General features: G+C 48.3%; 1 protein-coding gene across 3 annotated transcripts; it reads left to right on the top strand.

The window, feature by feature from the left end:
• The first annotated feature begins 160 nt into the window (after positions 1 to 160).
• LOC100347831 (Fc receptor-like protein 6) lies at positions 161 to 16,298 on the top strand. Of its 3 annotated transcripts, XM_070077493.1 has the most exons (11): positions 937 to 1,025; positions 6,407 to 6,427; positions 6,793 to 7,013; positions 7,860 to 8,126; positions 8,592 to 8,876; positions 9,025 to 9,306; positions 9,682 to 9,807; positions 13,218 to 13,283; positions 13,867 to 13,932; positions 15,181 to 15,212; positions 15,289 to 16,298. In XM_070077493.1, the coding sequence occupies exons 4-11, from the start codon at positions 7,940 to 7,942 to the stop codon at positions 15,409 to 15,411; spliced, it is 1,167 nt and encodes a 388-aa protein (XP_069933594.1). In that variant the 5' UTR covers positions 937 to 1,025; positions 6,407 to 6,427; positions 6,793 to 7,013; positions 7,860 to 7,939; the 3' UTR covers positions 15,412 to 16,298. The 3 variants fall into 3 exon arrangements, with proteins under 3 accessions (XP_069933592.1, XP_069933594.1, XP_069933593.1); XM_070077491.1 differs by lacking the exon at positions 6,793 to 7,013 and having other exon boundaries at positions 161 to 1,025; positions 15,289 to 15,537; XM_070077492.1 differs by lacking the exons at positions 937 to 1,025; positions 6,407 to 6,427; positions 6,793 to 7,013; positions 8,592 to 8,876 and having other exon boundaries at positions 7,224 to 8,126; positions 15,289 to 15,537.
• Positions 16,299 to 22,667: the final 6,369 nt, after the last annotated feature.

Genomic DNA, 22,667 nt, shown 5'->3' with positions numbered 1-22,667 from the left:
ATTAGCAGGAAATTGGATCCGAGGCAGAGCAGCTGGGACTTGAACTGGCTCTCTAGTTTGAGGTGCCAGTATGGCAAGCCTCAGCTTAGCCCACTGCACCACAACACTAATCCCTTGTACATGGTTTCTTATGTTCATAAATATGCATTTTCACTCATCAGATATCCATAGGTTTAGCTTTAGTAGATTCTGAAGACCATTTTCCAAAGTAGTTGTACCAACTTATGTTCCCAACTTATGTACCAACTTATGCACCAAGAATCCTAGTTGCTTCAACTCCAATGCTCAGCTGTCTATCTTTATAGTTTGGGTCATTCTTATGGGGATGTAGTAATATCTCATTGTAGTTTAAATTTGCATTTTTACTATGATTTATGATGTCAAGTTAATTTTCCTATATTTAATTGGTATTTAGAGATCTGCTTTTGTGAAGTTCTTCTCTAATGATTCTGCCCATTTTTCTAGTGGGTCCCCTGTCTTTTTCTTACAGGCTTATAGAAATTCTTATATTCTGAGTATGAGCCCTTTGTCGACTATAGGTGTTAGCAATATTTTGTCAACTTGTGGTTTGCCTCAGAAAACCAGAAATCACTTGAGAGTGGGGGTGGATGATGGAGCATTTCCAGGGCTATGCCACCTCACAGGCAAGCAAATTCTCGTCTTTCTACCGGGGAGGTTTCATAGCCATGTCCCATCCAGGTTCCCTGGCGTGAGCTTTGTAAAGCCACAGAGAGTCAGAAAGTGCTTCTTGGTGACTGACCTGACTCTTCCAATGCTTCATGTTCAAGGGCATTCGTTCATGTAATTGCTCTAATCAGCCAGAAAGGAAATACCATTTTGAGCTTTTCATATTTCTTCCCCACTTCCTCTGGTTACAGTACCAAGCTCTGACACCAAAGAGGCCAGAGGATCACCAGCCCTGGGCCTGGGTCCACAGCCTCACCTCTGCCTGCAGACTGAGCTGTGTGCTCTGCTGTGTGCCAGAACAGGCTCCATGCTGCCCTGGATCTCCCTGCTGCTCTTCGGTAAGTCACAGAGCATATACATCCTCTCTAGGGATGCTCGGAACTGTAAGTCACTCCTGAGACACAGAGCGCCTGGTCTTACCTTTCCCAGCTCATGTGGAGCAGGGAGCTTGAGTCAAGTGCCTGTGTAAGAGCATGCCTGGGGGAGATGGGCATGGAAGTGTCTGTGTAAGGGCATGCTTGGGGGATTTGCACATGGATGTGTGTGGCTGGGGTACTCCTTGATGTTTACCACCTCATCTTCTTGGATCCTTAGCAGAACAACCCTTCGATGTGTCAGAGATAATCAGGGCGGCATAAAATCACAGTCTGAGGCTTTCTTGCTTCCCAACGACATTTTTACCCTGTGAAATCAAGCTAAAATATTCATCAGGGCTGTCTGAAAACCAAAAAGAAATTTCAGAAGGGAAAAAAGCTCCTGGGGCCATCTGGGAAGATATTCGAGAAATGAGGGATACAGTTCTATGCATTTCACTCAACAGAGAGAGATGGAATTTTATAGAGACAGTTCTTTTTGCAATGACCAGACTTCTCACCTGGTCAAAACGCATGCGATGAGTGTCCAAATCCCTTTGCAAATTCTGCACACATCCTCACTCTGCTGAGGAGTGGAGGAGTTTCAGAGCTGACTGGTCCTCGGGGCCATTCTCTCTGAGCCACATGTCTTCTCTCCATGTCCCCCCAGGTCGGTCACACCTGCAGGTGCCTAAAGGAGCTGGTGTAAGGGTAGAGGACGGCAATGGGGAGGGTCACTGAGTTCCCCCAGACCCAGATCACCCTCGGTAGGAGCACCCTGCTACACTTAAAAGAAGCAAACTGTGCATGTGCTTTGTTTTCCTTTACAGTTTCCTAGTGGAAACACTTTGTTTTAAACATAATCCCAGTAGTTTGTTTGCTGTTTGTTTTCATGGAGCTAAGAAAGCAAAAACTGTTCATAAACATGCTGTCTTCCTGGACAGACTTTGTGAGAATTTGGCCCTGGGAGGAAAGTGCCTGCCATACTCAATGTTCTTCCCTCTCTGACAGCTCTGTGCCATTTGTGTTCTGCAAATGGGCATTAAGAACACCAAGGCAGGGACAGGATGGCCCCTGGTGACAATATACTCCAGGTTAAAGTTTCCTGAGGGAAAATTGCTCTGTCATTTAAGAGGAGCTTGCCCCTGGACTTGCCTAGGAAAAAGTTCAAGGGTGTCTCAGTTTGGAACCCAGGATTTGAATGGCAAAGAGAAAAGGAAGAGAGCACAAGGAGTCAGTGAGAAGCTAACGTGTGCACAGCATCATGGAGAATCTGGCGTGAACTGGCCACACTCACTGCCTAGGAGCCCCAGAAAAATAACTTAATCTGTAAACTCCAGGGCGGGCTGTGTGGGAACAGTTACCATGAGTGCAGAGCTATTGTTTCCTCTCAGAGAAAAAGAACATTGAATGCCTACTTTATGGTGCATCCATTTCATCTAATATTCAAAACCTTATTGGGCAGGAATTTTTATCACTATTAAACAGTTGAGGAAACTGGGATTCACAAAGATTAAGTCATTTGCCTGGAATCATCCTGCTAACATGAGCAAAACCCAAGAGATGCAAAAGCAAGCTAGTTCATTTGATGTCAAAGCCCATGCTTTGTCTGTTCTGCCTCTTTACCTCTAGATGTTTTTTAGATTCTAATCAGCTACAAACTAGAAAATGAAAGTGCATTTAAAATGCCTAGCAGGGAATGGGCACAATAATTTGTGGCTATTTTTATTGGCCATCATGGATCCAGGTGTCTTGAGGCCCTGACACTGAATATGATCTGCATGGCTGTGCACTAAATAATGTCTGTAAAGTTTGGGAGATGAGTCTTAATTTTTTTTTTGAGTCAAGCATTAGCCAATTTCACCCTCACCATTGGACACTACCCATACATATTCATGCGGCAACTGTGGGAGGCATCGTGAGGCCTCCACACAATCCTCCCAGCAGCATGGGAGCCACAACTTGGCAAAGCAATGTATTATGCCATAGTAGAATTCAACTGTGTCACTGGTCTTCATATTCAGCTGAAATCTGCTTCCTTAATCCTGCTCATTTTCACGAATTAATCTCATTTCTGTTCTCTGCAGTAACTCAGAATACTGGTCTCTCTTTACCAAATGTTTGAAGACTACTATTGCACTACTGTGTCTCTATCACATCTTTCCCAGATAAATATCTCCCAGTCCCTCAGCAACTCTAACCTAAGATCGTTCCTAGAGCCTCTTCTTCATCCTCATCTTCCTTGTCGTGACACCATTTATCAGTGCACAAGGACGGAACTTTCTTCTTCTTCCACGTTGACCTGACTAGTACAGAGTTGAAAAGACTGCTGCTTCCATTGTTTGACAGTCTGTTATGCAAATCAATCTGACAATAGCTCTGGTGGCTTCACCACATTGTCACCTCATCTTCATCCTACAGCTAACCAAGGTCTCTGGGCTCTCCATACAGGAACTTCTATGATAGGTGTTGTCTGCTGCATATGTTTCCTGTTGGCTGCCATCTTAATTACAGAGAGCAGTTTTGCGGCCACATCTTCGTGGGCAGCAGGTCATCAGGATTTGGAATATGAGTTCATTTGAACTGGCTCTATGCTCTCTGGATGCCTTCTTTCTTGATATAAGCTTCAGTACCCTCAACCTTGTTTGTCCAGCACTTTGTAGTTACAAAATTATTTTCTGATGAGGAGAGGGAGGGAACTTACACTACAGAGTAAGTTCTCAATCATTCAGGTCAGGCCTTCTTTCTGTTTTCAGTTAATGTAATAGCCACTTTCCCAGGCAGTGGGTCAACATAACCTTTACAACCATCTTGTAAGAAAAAATTGACTATTATTGTTCCCATTATATGATATGATGGAACAAGGAATTGGAGGCTCTTCAAATCCAGAGTTTATCCAAGGTCACACAGAAAGAAGTGAATTCATGGGTGCTATCCAGTTCACCTACTTTCAAATCCTGCATGCTATTCTTTACACCAAATTCATAGATGAAGGGAGGAGAACAGAGAGATGATAAGAAAAATATTATTATAGTTATACACAAACTTGAGGACCTATGACTGAACTAACAGTAAGCTGATCAGAGAATTAAGCTATTAAGCTAAAAGTTTCCATCTGTGCCTGAGATACTGTGGACACCATGAATGAGAGTGTTGACTGAATATGCCAACCATCTGTTCTGAGATTTTTCATCCACCCCTCCCAAGACTCTTCTTGAATTTCTCAGTGTCCTGCACAGCACCTAGAAGATGTCAACAATAAGGAACACATAGCTACATGTGCCAGTTGGCTGGACTGACTGTACTTAGCCCTACAACCACTTATGGTTTCAACTCTTGACTCAAAATCCAGAATATCATCCACTACTTCAAATATAACCATGCACCTCAACTTAGGGTCCTCTGCTCCTTGAGTTACTCATACTATCTAGCAATATCTGACATTACTTTGTGGCTTGTCCTCTCTTCCATGGCCACCTTTTTATATTCAAGCACTCACTCATTTTAAAATTTTAATGCAGTGTATACAAGGTGAGAGGTGCAAGCCTGGTGTGTGTTTCCTCTGTCCAGTTTGTAGTTCTTTCACTTTGTTTTTTAAAGATTTATTTATTTTACTTGAAAGAGTTACAGAGAGGCAGAGGCAGACAGAAAGAGAGAGAGAGAGAGAGAGAAAGAAAGAGAGAGAGAGAAGTCTTCTATCTGCTGGTTCACTCCCCAAGTGGCAGCAACTGCCAGAGCTGGGCCAATCCAAAGCCAGGATCCAGGAGCTTCCCCTGGGTCTCCCACAGAGGTGCAGGGGCCCAAGGTCCTGAGCCATGTTCTACTGCTTTCCTAGCCCATAATAGAGAGCTGGATCAGAAGTGGAGCAGCCAGGATTTGAATCAGCACCCATTTGGGATGCCAGTACTGCAGGCAGTGGTTTTACCCACTACACCAAAGAGCCAGCCCCATGTAGTTCTCTCATTTATCTGTTCTACCTGACCATGTCCCATACTCCTTAATAATTACTCCTCCAGGAATCTTTGATTCCTCAGTATGATCATATCCATACACCATTCCCCAGAGTTCTGTGGACAAATTTGATCACAGGAAATAGATCCTGATTTCACTATATGAGTTTTCCTATAGTTGTAGGAGGTAGACCCCCTGGGTGTATTAATGTAAGAGTCAAATACTATGTGTTCTACTCTTTTTTATCACACAACTGGACACACAAAAAAGCAGTCATACAGTTATTCAACAGATTTTTCTTAAAGACAGGCTATTCCAGGCACAGATGATAGGAATGAAGAAAACGGCAATAAGTAAGATAGGCAAATTTGCTGCTCCCATGGGACTTACATTCTAAGCAGAGGAAGAAAGGAATAATAAAAATAGTGATAAGTGCTATCATGATAATATGATGGGGCACTATGACTGTGATTTGGTATAATTCTTTTCATTGGACTCTGAGGGAAGACTTGTCAGGGGAGACAATGCTTGAAATGAAATGGAGCAGGATATGTCGAGGAGTGGATCCACTATAAAAGTTGACCCATTATAAAAGTTGGTTAGTTGAGTGGTTGGGTGGGTGAGTGGCTGGGTGTCTGAGTGGTCAGATGATTGAGTGATTGGATGGTTGTGCAGTTGGGTGGTTTTGTAGTTGGGTGGCTGGATAATTGTATGGGTTTGGTGGCTGAATGTTTGGGTGGTTGGACGGTTGGATCATTGGGTAGCTAGGTATCTGAATGTTCTGTGGTTGGGAGATAGGGTGGTTGGGAGGTTTGGTAGTTTGATGGTTGGGTGACTGGGTGGTTAGGTGGTTGGGTGGTTAGATATCTGGGTGATAAATTAACCAGGTTGTTGAGTGACTGGTAGTTGGATGATTGGATGATTGGGTGACTGGTGGCTAAAAGACTGGATGGTTGGGTGGTTGGAATATTGGATGGTTAGATGGTTGGATGATTGGTTGACTGGGCTTTTTTTGTTTTTTTTTGAGTGACTGGATGGCTAAGTGAGTGAATGGTTGGTTAATTGGATGATTGGATGACTGGTGGCTGGTGGTTAGGCTGTGAGTGGATTGGAGACTGGATGGTTGGGTAATTGGACTGTTGGGTGGCTGATTAATTGGGTGATTGGGAAACTGGATTCTTGCGTTGTTGGATTCTCAGGAAAACCTGTCTGGGGTGGCAACATTTGAACTGAAATAGGCTGGATAGTTGAGTGGTTGAATGATTGTATGGGTGGGTGGTTCTGCTTATTAAATTATTAAATGCATGGCTCAATGATTAAATGAATATAAGTACCCACTGCTGAATTGACAGGACTTGCTGTCAGAAAGCTTTTCCTGCTAGTTAATCTAATTATATCATTTTGTTCTCTTGCAGTTCCCTGTGATGGGGCAAATGGTAAGTCTTGTTCCTGTCTCCTCTGACTCTAATTGTGTCTCTGGGCCAAAACTTAGCAGATGGAGATATTACAATGTCACTAATGCCCCCAGTAACATCTGCAGAGCAGCCCCAGATGAGTCTACTTTCTCAGAAATTTTGACCAGTTCCCAGGAGGAGGAGAAACCTGGGACCCCACTGGTCTACGGCTGAGGGTTGTCCATAGATGACTCAAATCTCAATAGAGTGTTTCTGGAACTCCATCCTGTTCCCTTCAAAGAGGCTCTGGCCTCTGTCTTCTCCACTCAGTAAAACTTAGAGTCCCTTTTATTTTCACAGAAGCAGGCATCTTTGTCTGCTGACTAGTCTTTTTTTCTCTTCCTCAGATAGCCCTGCCCTCTGGTCCATCCTGTCTCCCTGACCTTCATGGATCTTTCTGTCAAGTAGGAAACAGGTCTGATGTATGGACATCTTGACCCCCAAAGACATGTTCTATAATTCAAGGGGAGGGAATTCAAATCAATACTTATGGCTGAAACAAGCAGCAGTTGTGGAAACAAAGCTCACCATTCAGTAACCCTGTGAGCATCATTATTTTCAGAGTCAGGTGAGTGGGACCTAAGCATCCATGGAGACCCAGCCAAAGGCAGGAATGGGCTGGGACTCACCTCAAGGATCTCTATCTGATTCCTCATTATTCTCAAGCTGTCGGTCCAGGCTCCTAATACTCTCTGGGATTATTGGTGTCTGATTTGCCAGAGAGATACATCCTAGGAAGATGCCCAGCCTGAGTTTGACCACCATCTGCAGCTGGTGCTGAATTGCTGGGAGCTCTTCTCTTGCCCACATCAGGACATAAAATGCATCTTAGAACTAAAGACAGAGAGGAAAAATCCCAAAATGACTGTTGTGGAAAATGAAACTCCCTGCTGAAGATGAAGAAAGAGGCTGGGCCTGGCAAGAGGGAGCAAGCCCAGGCTTTGGCAACTCTAATACTCCCCCTGCCATCCCTCAGCAGCTTCTTCCTAGTGACCAGAAGTGAAGACTGCAGAAAGTGTCACAGTGGAGTGGCAGGAGGGTGAGAAATGAATCTAGGGGAGGAGAATTGAGTCTGGAGGAATGAGGAATGACCACAGATGGAGCGAACCCAATTCAAACCAATTTGGCAAGGTGGAGGAGCAAAGTGCTACATACAAGGAGAAAAGGAGAATAAGAGGGGGTAAAGACAGAGACGAGGTACAGGGATTGGAGGTAAGAGAAGGGAGGAGGGAAGATAATAAAGAGGAAGGGAAGAAGAAGAAAAGGAAGTCATGGCCCTGCCCTGTTCTGGTCTGGCATGAAGAGGTATTGACAATCCAGGAGACTTCGTGTTCCTTATCTGGGGAACAGAGGGAGGAAAGTGGACTGATGGGGCCTGCAGCTCCAGGTCTGACCCTGTTCCTCTGTCTCACAGGCTGGCTGAACATCCAAGCCTTGCCAAACCCTGTGTTGGAAGGAGAGTCCCTGACTCTGCGATGCCAGGGGTGGAAAAATATGGAACTGTCCCAGGTGAATTTCTACAAAGATGGAGCACGCCTCCATTCATCAAATGGCAAGAACATTCTGTCCATACAGACAGCAACACTGAAAAGCAGTGGCCAGTACAGCTGTTCTGGGAGTGTGACATATTTGCCACACATAGGCCGAGAAACCTCAGGGACTACCACAGTTCAGGTCCAAGGTGAGTCAGTCACTAAGAAGGTTGGCAGGGCAGTAGGGTGCTGCTAAGGAATGTACACTGTGGAGGCCAGTAGCTCTCTGGACAGGACCATAATCTCTGTCTGCACCAATGTTGGGTCAACACACAGGGTCCTGAGGTTTCCCAAGATGTTGTCCAAATGTCAGCTCCCCCCAACCAGGGGGCTCATGGAGAAGGAGAGGGGAGATGGCTGGAGGGGTAGGGGTTGGGAAGAGGCCTTGACCAGCTCAGCCAATTGCCCTTCTGCTCTGTAGACCAGATAACAACTAAAGCCCCTCTGGTTCTGAGGGGCTTGCTAAGGGAGGCATTTCAAAGCTCATGGGTGAGGACAAGGTCCTGTCTGGGTCAGGGGCTGCAGCCTGGGATGTGTTGAAGCTTGGTCCTCAGACCCCTGGAGCTTCATTGTCGAGGACATCCTTCCTAGATCCTGGGCCTGTATCTCCCCAGAGCTGTTCTCACCTCCTGTGCTGAACGCCATCCCCTCTCCCAAGCTCTGTGAGGGAAGCCCATTGACTCTGAGATGCCAGACGAGGCTGCACCCCAAGAGGCCGGCCTTGAGGCTCCTCTTCTCCTTCTACAAGGATGGCCGCACCATGCAGGGCAGGGGCCAGCACCCAGAACTCCACATCCTGGCCATGGAGGAAGGAGACTCTGGGCTTTACTGGTGTGAGGCAGCCCCTGAGGGTGGCAGGGTCCAGAAACGGAGCCCCCAGCTGGAGATCATGGTGCAAGGTGAGTGGGCGAGTGAGGGGAGACACTCCCTGGGGGTCTGGGCACCAGGCAATGGGACCCCCTAGGAATGGGGGGCAAAGTTTCTGGGGGAGGAAGGAGCCTGAGTCCCGGGTGGCCAGGCTGACCCTCCACCCGTGTGTCTTCCCAGCTCCTGTGTGCCGTCCTCTGCTCACTCTGCCACACAGGATCATTAGCCCTGCCGTGGGGGACCTGGTGGAGCTCTTCTGTGAGGTCCAGAGAGGCTCCCCTCCAGTCCTGTACTCCTTCTACTTCGATGGGAAGCTCCTGGGGAACCTTTCAGCTCCTCATGGTGGAGCTGCCTCCCTCCTCGTCCCAGTGAAGTCAGAGCAGGACATTGGGAACTCCTCCTGCGAGGCTGAAAACAGTGTTTCCAGAGAGAGGAGTGAGCCCAGGAAGATCTCCCTGAAGGGTATGTTTGGTCCCCCAGCCAGGCTCTGAACTTCAGCAAGCTGATGGGAGAAGATCTCTTCTATGCAGCTCCTACCATGTCCAATACAGTGTGGGCCAATGGCAGCCCCTGCCTGAGTAACTGTCCACTGAACTGGACAGGGACACCATGAAGCCCTCAGCCAGTGCAGTGCACTCTGGAGAGAGGTCTTCCATGAACATCCCTTGTGTTGCTTGTCCATGCTGATGTTCTCAGAGCCATCGCCATTCCCACACACAAGGCTCCTGCAGGCCAGATGGTTCCCCTAATGCCTAATGGTTCTCTTCTATGCCAGTCTAGGATGTTTTTCTGAATTTCAACCTTAGTGCTCATGGTCACCTTCTCCTCCTAACTCAGGTTCCCAAGTCTTGTCCACCCCCACCCACTGCAACTGGCCAGTTGTTTACCTGCCTGCAGGCCTGCTTGGTGTGATGGTCATTGCAGCTGCACTTCTGGGTTATTTCAAACCATGGAAAAAAGCCGGTTGGTAAATCTTTTTTGCTTTCTTGGTTGCTGAATCCCTATGATAATCACTGCTCAGCCTTTGTGAAGTCAGCCTGACAGAACCAGTCACTCTCTTCTCCTGGGTGTTTGGGAGGGAGAAGGGACTTCTCTTCACAGGTCACACACAGGAGCACATGGAGGGACACCTACAGCTTCCAATACTTATGAGAGTTCTTCAAAATGTCTATGGAAAGTGGAATTGAAAGATTTGTTTATTTTGGTGGGAAAGTATTTTGAATCCAAGCCCATGAAGGGTCTTTAAAAGGTTTGTGAGCAATACATATTATGAAATAACTGCCTGGAAGAGTGTTCTGTAGGTGTGAACTCATCAGAGAATGCCTGGGAGAGAAAGGATTGAGCAGTGCCTACTCACAGCATTGCTGTATACGAGCTCCACTGCCTTTCAGCAGTTCCTTCTAAGATTCCCTAAATTTTCTTCCCCTTGAGAATGGTGGTAGAAGGGTTTAAGATGAAGAGACAACATGTATCTGATATCTGATGCGTTCAGTTGGCACTGAATGGTGAGTGCTGCGTAAGTTCTTGTCTAAGCAGACCACCCAGCACATCCCCAGGCTGCTCTTTCTCCACTGTCCACTCTGTGAGTCCCCTAATCACAGTCACTGGGAATAAGTTTAGATAAAATTCTGATGTACTCCACAGAGAGGAGATTAAAAACAGTCCTTTAATGGCATTTCCAGGTTGTTAGCTGCTTTTGGTATTCCAGACTCTCTTCTTCCCGCCTTGGTTATGATAATTAAACATGAATGTTGGCTTTCAGAGCAATCACTCTGGGCAGCTACATGTTTATTACAACTCAAATGCTTGTTTGCTTCAGGCCACATTTAAGGAATGGGCACCAGTGCCAAGTCTGCGTGGTGCCAGTTTGTTCCTAAGGCTTCAAATCCACCTACAGAGTCTCAGATCAACCCCCTTCCTCCTCCACAGAAGCAAAGTTCTTGTTTTCTACTTGTCTAGAGCAAAAATGATTGTTCTCACAGACCTTGAAAGCCATTGAGGAGTTTGTGATGAGCTTTCCAGTTGAGCCAGCCTACTCATCCAGAAAGACCACCCAGCCATGCATCCAAAACATTCCTGACCATTGTCCAGTGTATCTGAAAAGTTCTTTCCCCAGCCGTGGATCCAATCCCCTGATTCACAGGGAACCCTAGTTAGGGCTTGAGCCAGCCTTCAACTCCCCCCTCCCTTAAGTTTAACATAGCAACTTTTACCCATCTAATTTCCCACGCCCTCTCCCCACTAGTATGGAGCCTATATTCCATGCAGGATGGCTTGCTAAAGCTATATCTGTATGGTAGCAAAAAGGTAGAATTGGGCCCAGAGCTAGATGGATGGAGAGAAAGCTGAAGTAGGGGACCACAAACTGAAGATCTATGAGTTCAACTATCCTCTTCCAAATGGCCCAGCCTGGCCTTAGTGGCACAAGTGTTTCTGTCTATTCACCTCTGGGTCTGAGTACAGCTGACTCCCTCTCTAGCCTCAAACAAGGAGGAGGAGGGGCAGCACTAGTGAAAGACGCTCAAGAGGAAACAAAAGAGCATCCTTATTCATATAGGGATTCTATACCCCCTTACCCCTACTGCCAACCTTGGAGCAGGCAGGATCTGTTTTGCTAAGGTGCCTGTGTCTCATGCAAACAGGACTCCTAGTGGTGGGGTTGATACCTCAGAATCCCGCAGGCAGGATCTGTTTTGCTAAGGTGCCTGTGTCTCATGCAAACAGGACTCCTAGTGGTGGGGTTGATACCTCAGAATCCCGTGGGAACAGTCTCCCTTTGAATGTCCGCTCATAAAGCCACTCTCAGGCCCCATTCCACAGCTACCTACCCCCCCCCCCAAAAAAAAAAAAAAAAAAAAAAAAAAACAGATCAACGGTGTTACTCTGTGCTGTAGAATAACACTCACTCTCGAGGACTAGCTAGTCTGGAAGGCTCTTAGCCATTTCCAGATAACATATTCACTGCTCGGCAAACAAAAATATACCCTGCCAAGGTAGTCACCAAATGTCTGGAGGCGGTTTTCCGACCGTTCTGACCCAATGATGGCATCACTGGAACAAGGATGTGGTCACACAAGGGGTCACTTCAAAGCCACACTCGTCCAGACAGACGAGCTCTGGTGTGCTTGTTTAAAAGCTTATTTTACCACCTGTTGCTCCCCTCACACAAAACAATTCACATAACTCTTGACTGAATAAAAATGCAGAAGCATGGCACTGACACAAGTGTGCGAGGAAACGTTTAATAATCAGTGGCTGGTTTAGGTCCCCATAGATTCCCTTGTGGTTTTGCAGGAGGAGTCATGCACACAGCTCCTCCTGGGGGTCCTGTTCTCTCTTGCTTTTAGAGCTAATGAGCATTTTTTGCAAGCACTAGGCATGGACCAGTCTTCTAAAATCTACATGTGATACAGTTCCCATGCCAGGAGTAAATTTTTGGTTGTGGAAGGACCTGCTGTCACAGGAGCCACATATCAGTGGAGAAAAAGCACTGTGACCTCGGACCTTGGAGAAGTCGCCTCCTCCAGCTTCAGTTGCTTCATCTATGAAATGGAGATACTAGTACCCACTTTGGAAAGACAATTGTTGGGGGCGGCACTGGGGCACAGCGGGTTAAAGCTCCAGCCTGCAGCACTGGCATCCTAAATGGGTGCCAGTTTGAGTCCTGGATGCCCCACTTCCAATCCAACTCTCTGCAATGGCCTGGGAAAGCAGTAAAAGATGGTCCAAGTGCTTGGGCCCCTGCACCCACATGGGAGACCTGGAAGAAGTTCCTGGCTCCTGGCTTCAGATCGACACAGCTATAGCCATTGTGGTCATCTGGGGAATGAACCAGCAGATGGAAGGCCTCTCTCTCTTTCTCTCTCTCTTTCTGGCTCTACCTCTCTCTGTAACTCTTTTTCAAATAAATAAAAATAAATCTTTTTAAACTATTAAAATTTTTTTAAAAAACAATTGTGAAAAGTATCAGGTACCAACAAATTAGGAAGGCAGGATTTTTTGAGATCCAACTATGTGTTGGTCATTGTGTTAGATGATTTGCTAGGACGTCAACGTTTTATTTGAATTAACCCACCCAGTGTCTAAAAAGCAGCCTGGCTTGTGGGCCTGAGCCCTTTCCAAGCAAGAGTGCAATCCACCCCCGATTCTCTCCCTCCCGGTTTGTGATTTACAGTGGAGCCATCCTACCCTGTAGGTTGTTTTTCAAAGGAAGCATACCATAAAAACCACATCTAGACTTGTGAATTAACCCTTGTAAAGCAGCCTCAGGCCCTCAGCAGCCCTACTGGCATCCTTCTTGCAGCCTCCCTGTCCCTACTGCCCCACCTGCTCTCTGACGGAGGCTCAGCGGATTGTGCCTTTGTGTCTCCTAGGGCCTCTTCCATCCCAGGATCTGCCCCCAGCTCCAGGTGGAGAGCAGTGCCCCATCTATGGCAATGGTAAGGATGCCTATCAGGACCATGGTCTGTCCATGAATGTGGGGAAAGGCCACTTAAGGAAGAAGCAAGCCCTCCTGAGTTTCGAGTCTCTACAATCAGGCTCTTTGGGGAAAGGGAAATGGATGGCTTCCAGGAAGCCAAAGGCCCAGGAGGGAGGGTGGGTAGCGGCTAGATCAAGTTTGGCAAACCATGGACCGTGGGCTGTTTTTGTAAAAAAAAAAAAAAAAAAAAAAAAAAAAAAGGTTTTTATTGGAACATTGCCACATTTATTTGTTTACGTATTCATTACAGCTACTTTGCACTATAGTCATTGTGACCAAGACTACAGGGGTGACAAAGACTAAAATGCTTACTATCTTTTTATAGAAAAAGTTTGTCAACATTTTGGTTAAGCAGCATCCAAGCTAGAGTATGCTGAGGAGCCAGGCACTCCAGACAAGATGGATATCCCCACATTAACATCAGCTGCCACTGTCAGATACGACAGCACACCTGGTCACCTTCCCTCCATATATGTTTCAGGACACTTATGGCCTGAGGTAGGGGAGTCAGATGGGTGCTCACAACTCATTCCTTCTTCCAGTGCACCACCAGAAAGATGAAGATGTTACCTGCCCGGTGGTGCATACAACCTTAAAGAGGAGTAAATGTGAGTGATTTGGGTCTAACATGACATGTTTGCTAAGGGGAGCTTCTGGGCCCAGGGTGAGAGTATCACTACCATTACCACTACCATTGATTGCCATTATCATAATTACCAACACCACTACTATCACAGCACCACCTTACTCACCACTACCATCACCTCCACCATCTCCCCCTTCACTACCATCATCTCCATTACCACCACTACTTTCACCACCTTCATCAACAATACCACAACCAACACTACCACTCCACCACCATCCATAGTACCACAACCATCACCACCACTCCACCACCATCCACGCTACAACCATCACCACCACCAACACCACCATAAACATTACACTTCTCTTCCACCACCAGCTCCACCATCGCCAACAACTTTCCCAGTTCATACAGATCCTGTAATTACTTACCTACACTTCCATGTATGGAAAAGACAACAGAGGGTTGCTCACCACTCTGAACCTCCATTTTCTCATCCCATCATAAGAGGAAATGAAGCCGGCGCCACGGCTCACTAGGCTAATCCTCTGCCTGCAGCGCCAGCACACCAGGTTCTAGTCCCAGTCGGGGCGCCGGATTCTGTCCCGGTTACCCCTCTTCCAGGCCAGCTCTCTGCTGTGGCCAGGGAGTACAGTGGAGGATGGCCCAAGTGCTTGAGCCCTGCACCCACATGGGAGACCAGGAGAAGCACCTGGCTCCTGGCTTCGGATCAGTGCAGTGCGCCGACCGCAGCGCGCCGGCCGCGCCGGCCATTGGAGGGTGAACCAACGGCAAAGGAAGACCTTGCTCCCTGTCTCTCTCACTGTCCACTCTGCCTGTCAAAAAAAAAAAAAAAAAAAAAAAAGAGGAAATGAAGAAGCCCTACTCTGCAGGTGTAATATATAATATTCATACCTGGAAGATTCCCTTGTGTACAGTGGGCATCTAATGAAGCCAGGGGGACCTCAACTTACATTGCTTTGTCTTGGGATTTTTCTGTTCTTGATTCTCACTGCAATCCTTGTAGAATTACTACCCTTTTTGGGGGTTAAGAACGTTGAGATTCAGAGGCTCAGTGATTGGCCTTAGCTGACACAGCTGGTGTGTGGCCAAACTAGGGCAAGAACCCTGGTTTCCCAATTCCCAACTTGGTCCACTTTCAGATTGAGGGAAAAGAAAAGGCACCTCCCTGGGCTGGGTCCACATGTTGGCAAGTGACGTGCTGTGAGCACAGTTATCTAACCCCGGAGCTTCTCTTTTCCCACAGGCAGGCCTGTGCAGTTAACCTCCGAGCCAAAGGTAAGCTGGGATCCCTGCTCTTTTCCGGGCTGCTGTCTCACCTCTGCTTCCTCATCCTAACCGGACTTTCCCACAGGACATTTCCATCATCTATGCTGAAGTGAGAAAGCCAGGCCATCGTGAGATTTCCCCCGAGGAGCTGAGCCTGAACCATGCCCACCCAGGTCCACTTGGCGACTATGACGAGGTTCTCTACTAGTGATGATCTCCCGAAAACACACAACCCATCCTTGGCCTCCAGTGCACCCCCAGCCCCAGCCCCTCCTGTGGGTCCTCCAGTCCCTGAGACCAGCAGTGAGGAAGCTCCTGAGCCCTAGTCCTGGCCCTGTCTTAGCAGAAGACAAGGCAATGATTGGGAGAGACACACACACACAAAAACACACAAGGAAACTTCAAAAACTTTATGAAAAATGTGACTCAAAGTATGAGCTTATTTTGGTGCCAAAAAAAGTTTCTATATCCATGCCTGGTTTTTTTCTGCCACTCATTTTTCCACATATGTTGGTAACAATTTTTGTACCAAAAATGTTTTCTACTATACTTGTATATTTCCACTGTGGTTCACAGTCCCTTTGAATGCACTTGGCTTGACCCTGAAAGAAAAAGGGCATCCATCGCCCCCACCTAGCCCCAGGGCGCTGGGAACTCTGCCTTCACCTGCCACCCCGATTCTGTTCAGATCCCTTCCAGCTTATCAAAGACAGAACTGAGACTTGCCCAAAGCCCTCATTTGTAGAGTACCTTGGAAAACTGTTACCCTTGCTTGTTTGAGACGACGTGGTCATGGCGGGGATTTGGTCCAGGAGTTAAGATGCCTTTTGAGATACCCACATCCCATAACAGAGTGTGGGCTCGAGTTCTGGCTCCACTTCCAATTCTAGCTTCCCACTAACCCACAACGTGGGAGGCAGGTGACGGCTCAAGTGGTTGTGTCCCTGCCAGCCACACAGAAGATCCAGATTGAGGTTCTGACTCCTGTCTTCATGCTGGTCCAGCCCTGACTGTTGTGGGCATTTGGGGGAATAAACCAGGCAGATGTAAGACTCTCGCTCGCTCACTCGCTTGCTCACTCTCTAATAAAAGAAAGGAAATAAATAAATAAAATCATAAAAAATAAATCAGTAAAATGGTACATGTTATGAAATCTATGTTGTTAACACATGGGCATCCGTTTGCATCATGTTCAGCAGTGTCAATCATTGGCAGTGCCTATTTGGTTTGTTCAAGGACTACCTACTCCTTGATACATAGCAGCAGGCAGACTCACTCTATTCACTCCTGCGAGACCTTGGCCCTGCTTCCTCTGCTCCTGCTTGGCAATCACAAAGAGGGCAATGCTGGGCTGACCAGATTCCTCACACATTACCCACAGAAGCCAAGTCCACCTTATCAGAGAGCGCCCAGCACCACAGAGCAGCTAGCAGCTAGCATCTATCTTGGCCTGGCAATGTTGGCATCTCCCAGGAGCTCACGAGCAAAGCAGACTCTCAGGCCCAACCCCAGATCTGTTGCATCAGAATCAGAATCTCAGTAAGATCTCCAGGCTATCTGTATGCATGCCAAGTTTAGATAGCACAGGTCTACTGACAGGACACAAACTCAACCTAAGAGCACCCATCCATCAGCTCACTTCTGGGAGCCTAATTATCCATGCCTGTGCTCTGGGTGAAGACAGAGAGGGAATAGGAAGATGACTTATGCTAGCACTTTTCCCATTTCACTTCCCTTTTCCTCCCACCTCTCCCCCACCCCATCCTCATTGTCCTTCCTCTTCTTCATCCTCCTCCTTATGTCTCATTGCCAGTCCAGTCTGTGCCCAGAGTACATCAGATCCCCACTCCTTTGCTGCTAACCAGAGACCCTGCTTGGAGGACTGAAAAGCACAGGGTCCGCACTGACTAACCAGGAGCACCCAAGCCCTTGCCACTCATCTGAAAAAGACTCTCCCCTGTAAAAATCAAAACAGAAACACTGCTGGAGGGGCCTGGGAAGGAACCAGCCCTCCTTCCTGAGTCTCATGCCTTTGCCCTGCCCTTGCCTCTCTATCAGTAATAGCCACTCTGTGTAGCTTACCGATGGGTGCCCATCTGTGAACTTTATATAGTCCATGACAAGTAGAAAAATTAAAGCAGAGGCCAGTGTGGTGGCATAGCCAGTAAAGCCACTGCCTGCAGTGCTGCCATCCCATATGGGTGCCAGATCGAGTCCTGGCTATTCCACTTCCGATCCAGCTCTCTGCTATGACCTGGGAAAGCAGTAAAAGATGACCCAAGTCCTTGGGTCCCTGCACCCACATGGGAGACCTGGAAGAAGCTCCTGGCTCCTGGTTTTGGATCAGCGCATCTCTGGCCATTGCGGCCATCTGGGGAGTAGACCAGTGGATGGAAGCTTCTCTCTCTGCCTCTTCCTCTCTGTAATTCTGTCTTTCAAATAGATAAATAAATCTTTAAAAAAAAGAAAGAAAGAAAAATGTAGAGCTTTTCTAGTGATCTGAAATAATTTTATTTTGTTTAATGCAATCATAAAAAATTAGCGCTTGTATTTTGCCTTTTTTTTTCATTTTTCTGGTAATTTGTTTTTATTGTATTTTAGATCCACAATGGGTTGGACATAAAAATAAAACATCCTTCAGCATGGATAGGTGAGAAGCTCTAACTACACACACACTCACCCTCACACACACACACACGCACACACAACCACTCCTGGGCCTCTCAGGCACTTGGCTCTGTCTCCAGCAAACCTCTCCACCCAGTTCTATCTGCACAACGGGAAAACACAGTTTTCCCTTCGTGCAGAAAAGAATGAGGGGCTGGCAGTGTGGTGCAGTGGGGTAAGCCACCACCTTTAACACCGGCATCAAGCACCAATTTGGGTCCCAGCGGCTCTGCTTCTGATCCAGCTCCCTGCAAATGCCTGGGAAAGCAGTGGAAATGGTTCAAATGCTTGGCCCCTGCCACCCATGTGAGAGGCCCAGGTGGAGTTCCAGGTTCCTGGCTTCAGCACGACCCATCTCCAGCTGCTGTATCCATTTGAGAAATCACCCAGTGGATGGAAGATCTCAGTCTCTCACAACTCTCCCTCTCTCTTTCTGTCACTTTACCTTTCAAATAAATAAAAATAAATCATTAAAAAAATGGCATAGGGGCCAGTGCTGTGGCATAGAGGTAAAGCCACCACCTGCAGTGCCGGCATCCCATATGGGTGCTACCGGTTTGAGTCCTGGCTACTCCACTTGCAAACCAGCTCTCTGCTAATATACCTGAGAAAGCAGCAGAAGACGGTCCAAGTGCTTGGGACCCTGCAACTATGTGGGAGACCCAGGTGGAGATTGAGGCTCCTGGCTTCAGCCTGGAAGCCCTGGCTGTTGCAGCCATTTGGGGAGTAAACCAGCGGATGGAAGATCTCTCTCTCATCTCTCTTTCTCTCTCTCTCTCTCTCTCTCTCTCTCTCTCTCTGCCTCTGCCTCTGCCTCTCCTTCTCTGTAACTCTGACTTTCAAATAAATAATAGACAAATCTTTAAAAATAAAAATGTTAGCCGGCGCCGTGGCTCACTAGGCTAATCCTCCGCCTTGCGGCGCCAGCATACCGGGTTCTAGTCCCGGTCGGGGCGCCAGATTCTGCCCTGGTTGCTCCTCTTCCAGGCCAGCTCTCTGCTGTGGCCAGGGAGTGCAGTGGAGGATGGCCCAAATACTTGGGCCCTGCACACCATGGGAAACCAGGATAAGTACCTGGTTCCTGCCATCGGATCAGCGCGGTGCACCGGCCGCAGCGGCCATTGGAGGGTGAACCAACGGCAAAAGGAAGACCTTTCTCTCTGTCTATCTCACTGTCCACTCTGCCTGTCAAAAAAAAAAATGTTCAAAATGAATCATTACTAAGAAAATTGAAAACAAACAAACAAAAACCTAGAGGAAGCAGTTCTGAGCAGACCCCCGCTCCTCAGCCCAGCCTCTCGCTGGTTGGCCTGACATCAGCACATCACTTCCTGACTCCACTTCCAGGCTTCTCTTGGAGTAGGAGCTGCTTCCACTGCTCAAGGACGCTGGCAGGCAGGGGCACGACGCCATGTCCGGGGGGAGTGGGTCTTGCACAATTCTCTAGGGACAGACCCTGCAGACCCCAAGCAAGGGTGCCCTGAAGGGAGCCAGCGGATTACTCCAGCCACAGCTGCGCTGGCCACACCAGCCTCAGGAGAGCCCAGAAGCAGCCTCCGCATAGCCCCAGGCTCTGCGCTGTGAAACACTTTTTCTCTCCACGGCAGAGCTAAGTACACTTATTCAGCCTGGCAAGTTGGCTGTGCCTCCTCTGGGGAACCCGGGGGGCTCCGTGGAGTCACATACCATGCAAGGTAAAGAGAGAGGGAAGAACACTGGCTGGCTGAGGGCAGACATCCTGGAGCAGTCCCTTGAGGGAGAAAGAAGGGCCAGCTGGGTGCCTTATGTCTGCCCTCTGGTGGCCTACTCTGGTAGTGAAGGACATCCACATCAGCCTGTGGTGTTCATTCATTGGACAAGCTCATTGCAAGATATGATTAAGTGCTTGTTTTGTACTTGGGTATACAAGTTGGATACAAACTAAAAATGGATCATGAACCAGGCGGATGGCACACATTGAGGTTTCTTTCAACTCTAGGTTCAAGAGCTTAGATTTGGCTAGGAAATGAGGTCTACATTTTATTTGCAATGAGCCTCCAGTACACAACTCTGTCTCTTCTATCTTTGTTTCCACTCAGGGGACATTAACTGCAGACAGGGAGTCCAGGATGGGAAGACCCAGAATTTCCAGACAACAGCGGGATGTGCTGTGTGCATCTCTCCCTCTACAATGCTAGAAGCAGCTGAGGTTGGCAGGACCTGGAGCCCCAGCAAATCCGCTTCTGCAGCACATGTTGCACAGTGCACCTCTGCTCAGAAGGAAGCCTTCTCTGGAACTCTAGAATTCAGCGCGTGTTCTGCTTGTCTCTGGAATTCTTACCGTGGATTCCTTTTATCACCAGTAGACGAACGAGTCCTCTTGGCAGTGAGTTCCTCCTCATGGGTGTATGTGAGCTTGATATTCTGTAAATATTAGTTTGAAGCATTAGCACACACAGGATGGGCTCTCAAAAGTGTTTGGTGTCTCAGTGAATACATGCACGAGCCTCCAGGTTTCCCCTCTATGCCCCGTAAAGCACAGGTCTGGCTTTGTTTTCTTCATGTAGAGCCTTCCTTCAGATTCCGGGAAGGTGTAGCTTTGCCTCAAAAGCAGAGCAGACCCTCGCTGCAGGCCCCGCCCACCCATTCTCCTCCATTGGTTCACCCCCCAATGGCCGCTGCGGCCGGCGCACTGAGCTGATCCGAAACCAGGAGCCATGCGGGTGCAGGGCCCAAGGACCCGGGCCATCCTCCACTGCACTCCCGGGCCACAGCAGAGAGCTGGCCTGGAAGAGGAGCAACAGGGACAGAATCTGGCGCCCCGACCGGGACCAGAACCCTGGGTGCCTATTGAGCCGAGGCGCCGGCCGCTCTGTGGGTGTTCCATCTCACTCTATCTCCTCTCTCCTCAGTTTCTCCTTCTCCGATTGGCTGTACCATGCGCCTAATACATCCAAGACTCCATTCCCTCTACCTGACCAGGGAGAGACAGGAGAGTTGCTTTGGTACTAAATTTAAAGAGGCACTTGGACAGCACTGTCTCATGGGTGAGTTATGTCCCCATGGGGTGAGTTACGTCCACGTCACATGTGCAGAAACAGCAGTGAGTGTTGCTAACAAGTGGAAAAGGCAGTGCTACTTCCAGGGTCTCCTGCTTGCACCTAGTCTTCTTGCCACAGCAGGGATGCCTGCATTGGTTGAATAGGGAAGGACTGCCAATGCCTCATGGCCTGGTGTGTGCTGACAGACCATGCAGCTCAAGGCAGGCACAAACAAAATTTCTGGGCCAGAGGTTCGGCTAAGCCACCTCTTCGGACCCCCACATCCCACATCAGAATGCCTGGCTTGAGTCCAATTCAGCTTCCTGCTGATATACATCCTGGGAGGCAGGTGATAGCTCAAAAACTTGGATCTCTGTCGTTGATATGGGAGACCCAGATGGTGTTCCCTGTTCCTGGTTTCAGCCTGTCACACCCCTGGCTGTTGCAGGCATTTGAGGAGTGAACCAGCAGATGGAAGATTCTCTCTCTCTCCCTCTCTCTCTCTCTCTTTTTCTCTCTCCCTCTCCCCCCCAACTCTTGTTCTCGTTCTGTCTCTCTCTGCCTTTCAAACAAAATGAATTTTTTTTTTATTTCAACAAGTTTACTTTAAAGACCTAATTGGTTTTTTAATAACAAGTCATGAATAGGGTAACCTTCCCTCTGAAAATTTAGAAGAGGCGCTCTGACAAGCTGAGCAGACGAGGCGGGGGTTATAGACAGAAAACGGCCAAAAAAAGCAGAAACAGAGCAGCAGAAGGGATTGGAAGTTCCAAATTATTTTCCTGAAAGGGTTAAACAAGCTCAGGTAAACTGGGCCTCTCCTGAGTGGTTGCCATGAATCTCTTGTTTTCCAGAAAACTGGAAGGTGTGGCACTTAGCGTAGGTGACCCCATTCTGTGTTGGTCCTTTCTGCTGGCTCTTGTGCAAGGGCTCAGTGCAAAGCAGTGGCCTCTTCCTATAAATTTTGCTCAGCAGCGGGGTCCTGCCTGTTCCCTCCACCTGCCTCGTACACTTCCATAATGCCTCCATCTCCTTCCAGAAGCCTGCTGCATGCCACTCCTCCCTTTGTGGCTGTTCTGCCTCTGTCCCTACCTGCTCCCTCAAGCACCCCTCAAGTCCTCCACCTGTCCCCCCTTTTCCACCTTGGCCCCCTTCTGCCTTCAGGGTGAGGGCATCACACCAGAGCACCAGAGCACGAGATGCACCAGGGGGTGAGTCTCTGCACCAAACACCCTGCGTCAATGGTCAAGTGCAGGCCGCTTGTTTGGCTATGGCCAACATCTGTTCTCCATCCCTGACAGCCCCTCCAGCCACTCCACTCCCCATGGTGGGGTGCAGGCTGTTCCACAAGGCAGATGGAACTGCTAGGCCACACACACACACACACACACACACACACACACACACTCACACTCAGCGACTCCAGGCTTCCCAGAAATGCCCCAGGGAGGTGGAGCAGCAGCCCTGGCTGCCAGCTGCTCTCTTAATTAAGGAATGCAGGGAGTGGCCCCTTTGAACTCAGCAGCTAATTTACTCCAATGCACCCCCCCTGTGGCTGGGTAATTAATGTGGTGTGAACCAGTGATTAGCAGTGGTGGGGAGAGCCTGCCTGCCTGCCGCAGACTTAACTCTTCCCTGCACCTGGGAGGAAACACCTTCAGTTCATCTTTCTGCAGTTAGCACAAGCCCAGCATTTCCCAGTCCTCATCCAACCTCCTCCTGGCCGCTTCCGCAGCTTCCCCAAATTCCCCTCCAAGGGGCGTGGGCGGTGGGAGTG

Source organism: Oryctolagus cuniculus, chromosome 7 (assembly GCF_964237555.1).
Source record: "Oryctolagus cuniculus chromosome 7, mOryCun1.1, whole genome shotgun sequence".
Classification (NCBI taxonomy): domain Eukaryota; kingdom Metazoa; phylum Chordata; class Mammalia; order Lagomorpha; family Leporidae; genus Oryctolagus; species Oryctolagus cuniculus.
This window is presented reverse-complemented; position numbering and strand designations above follow the sequence as displayed.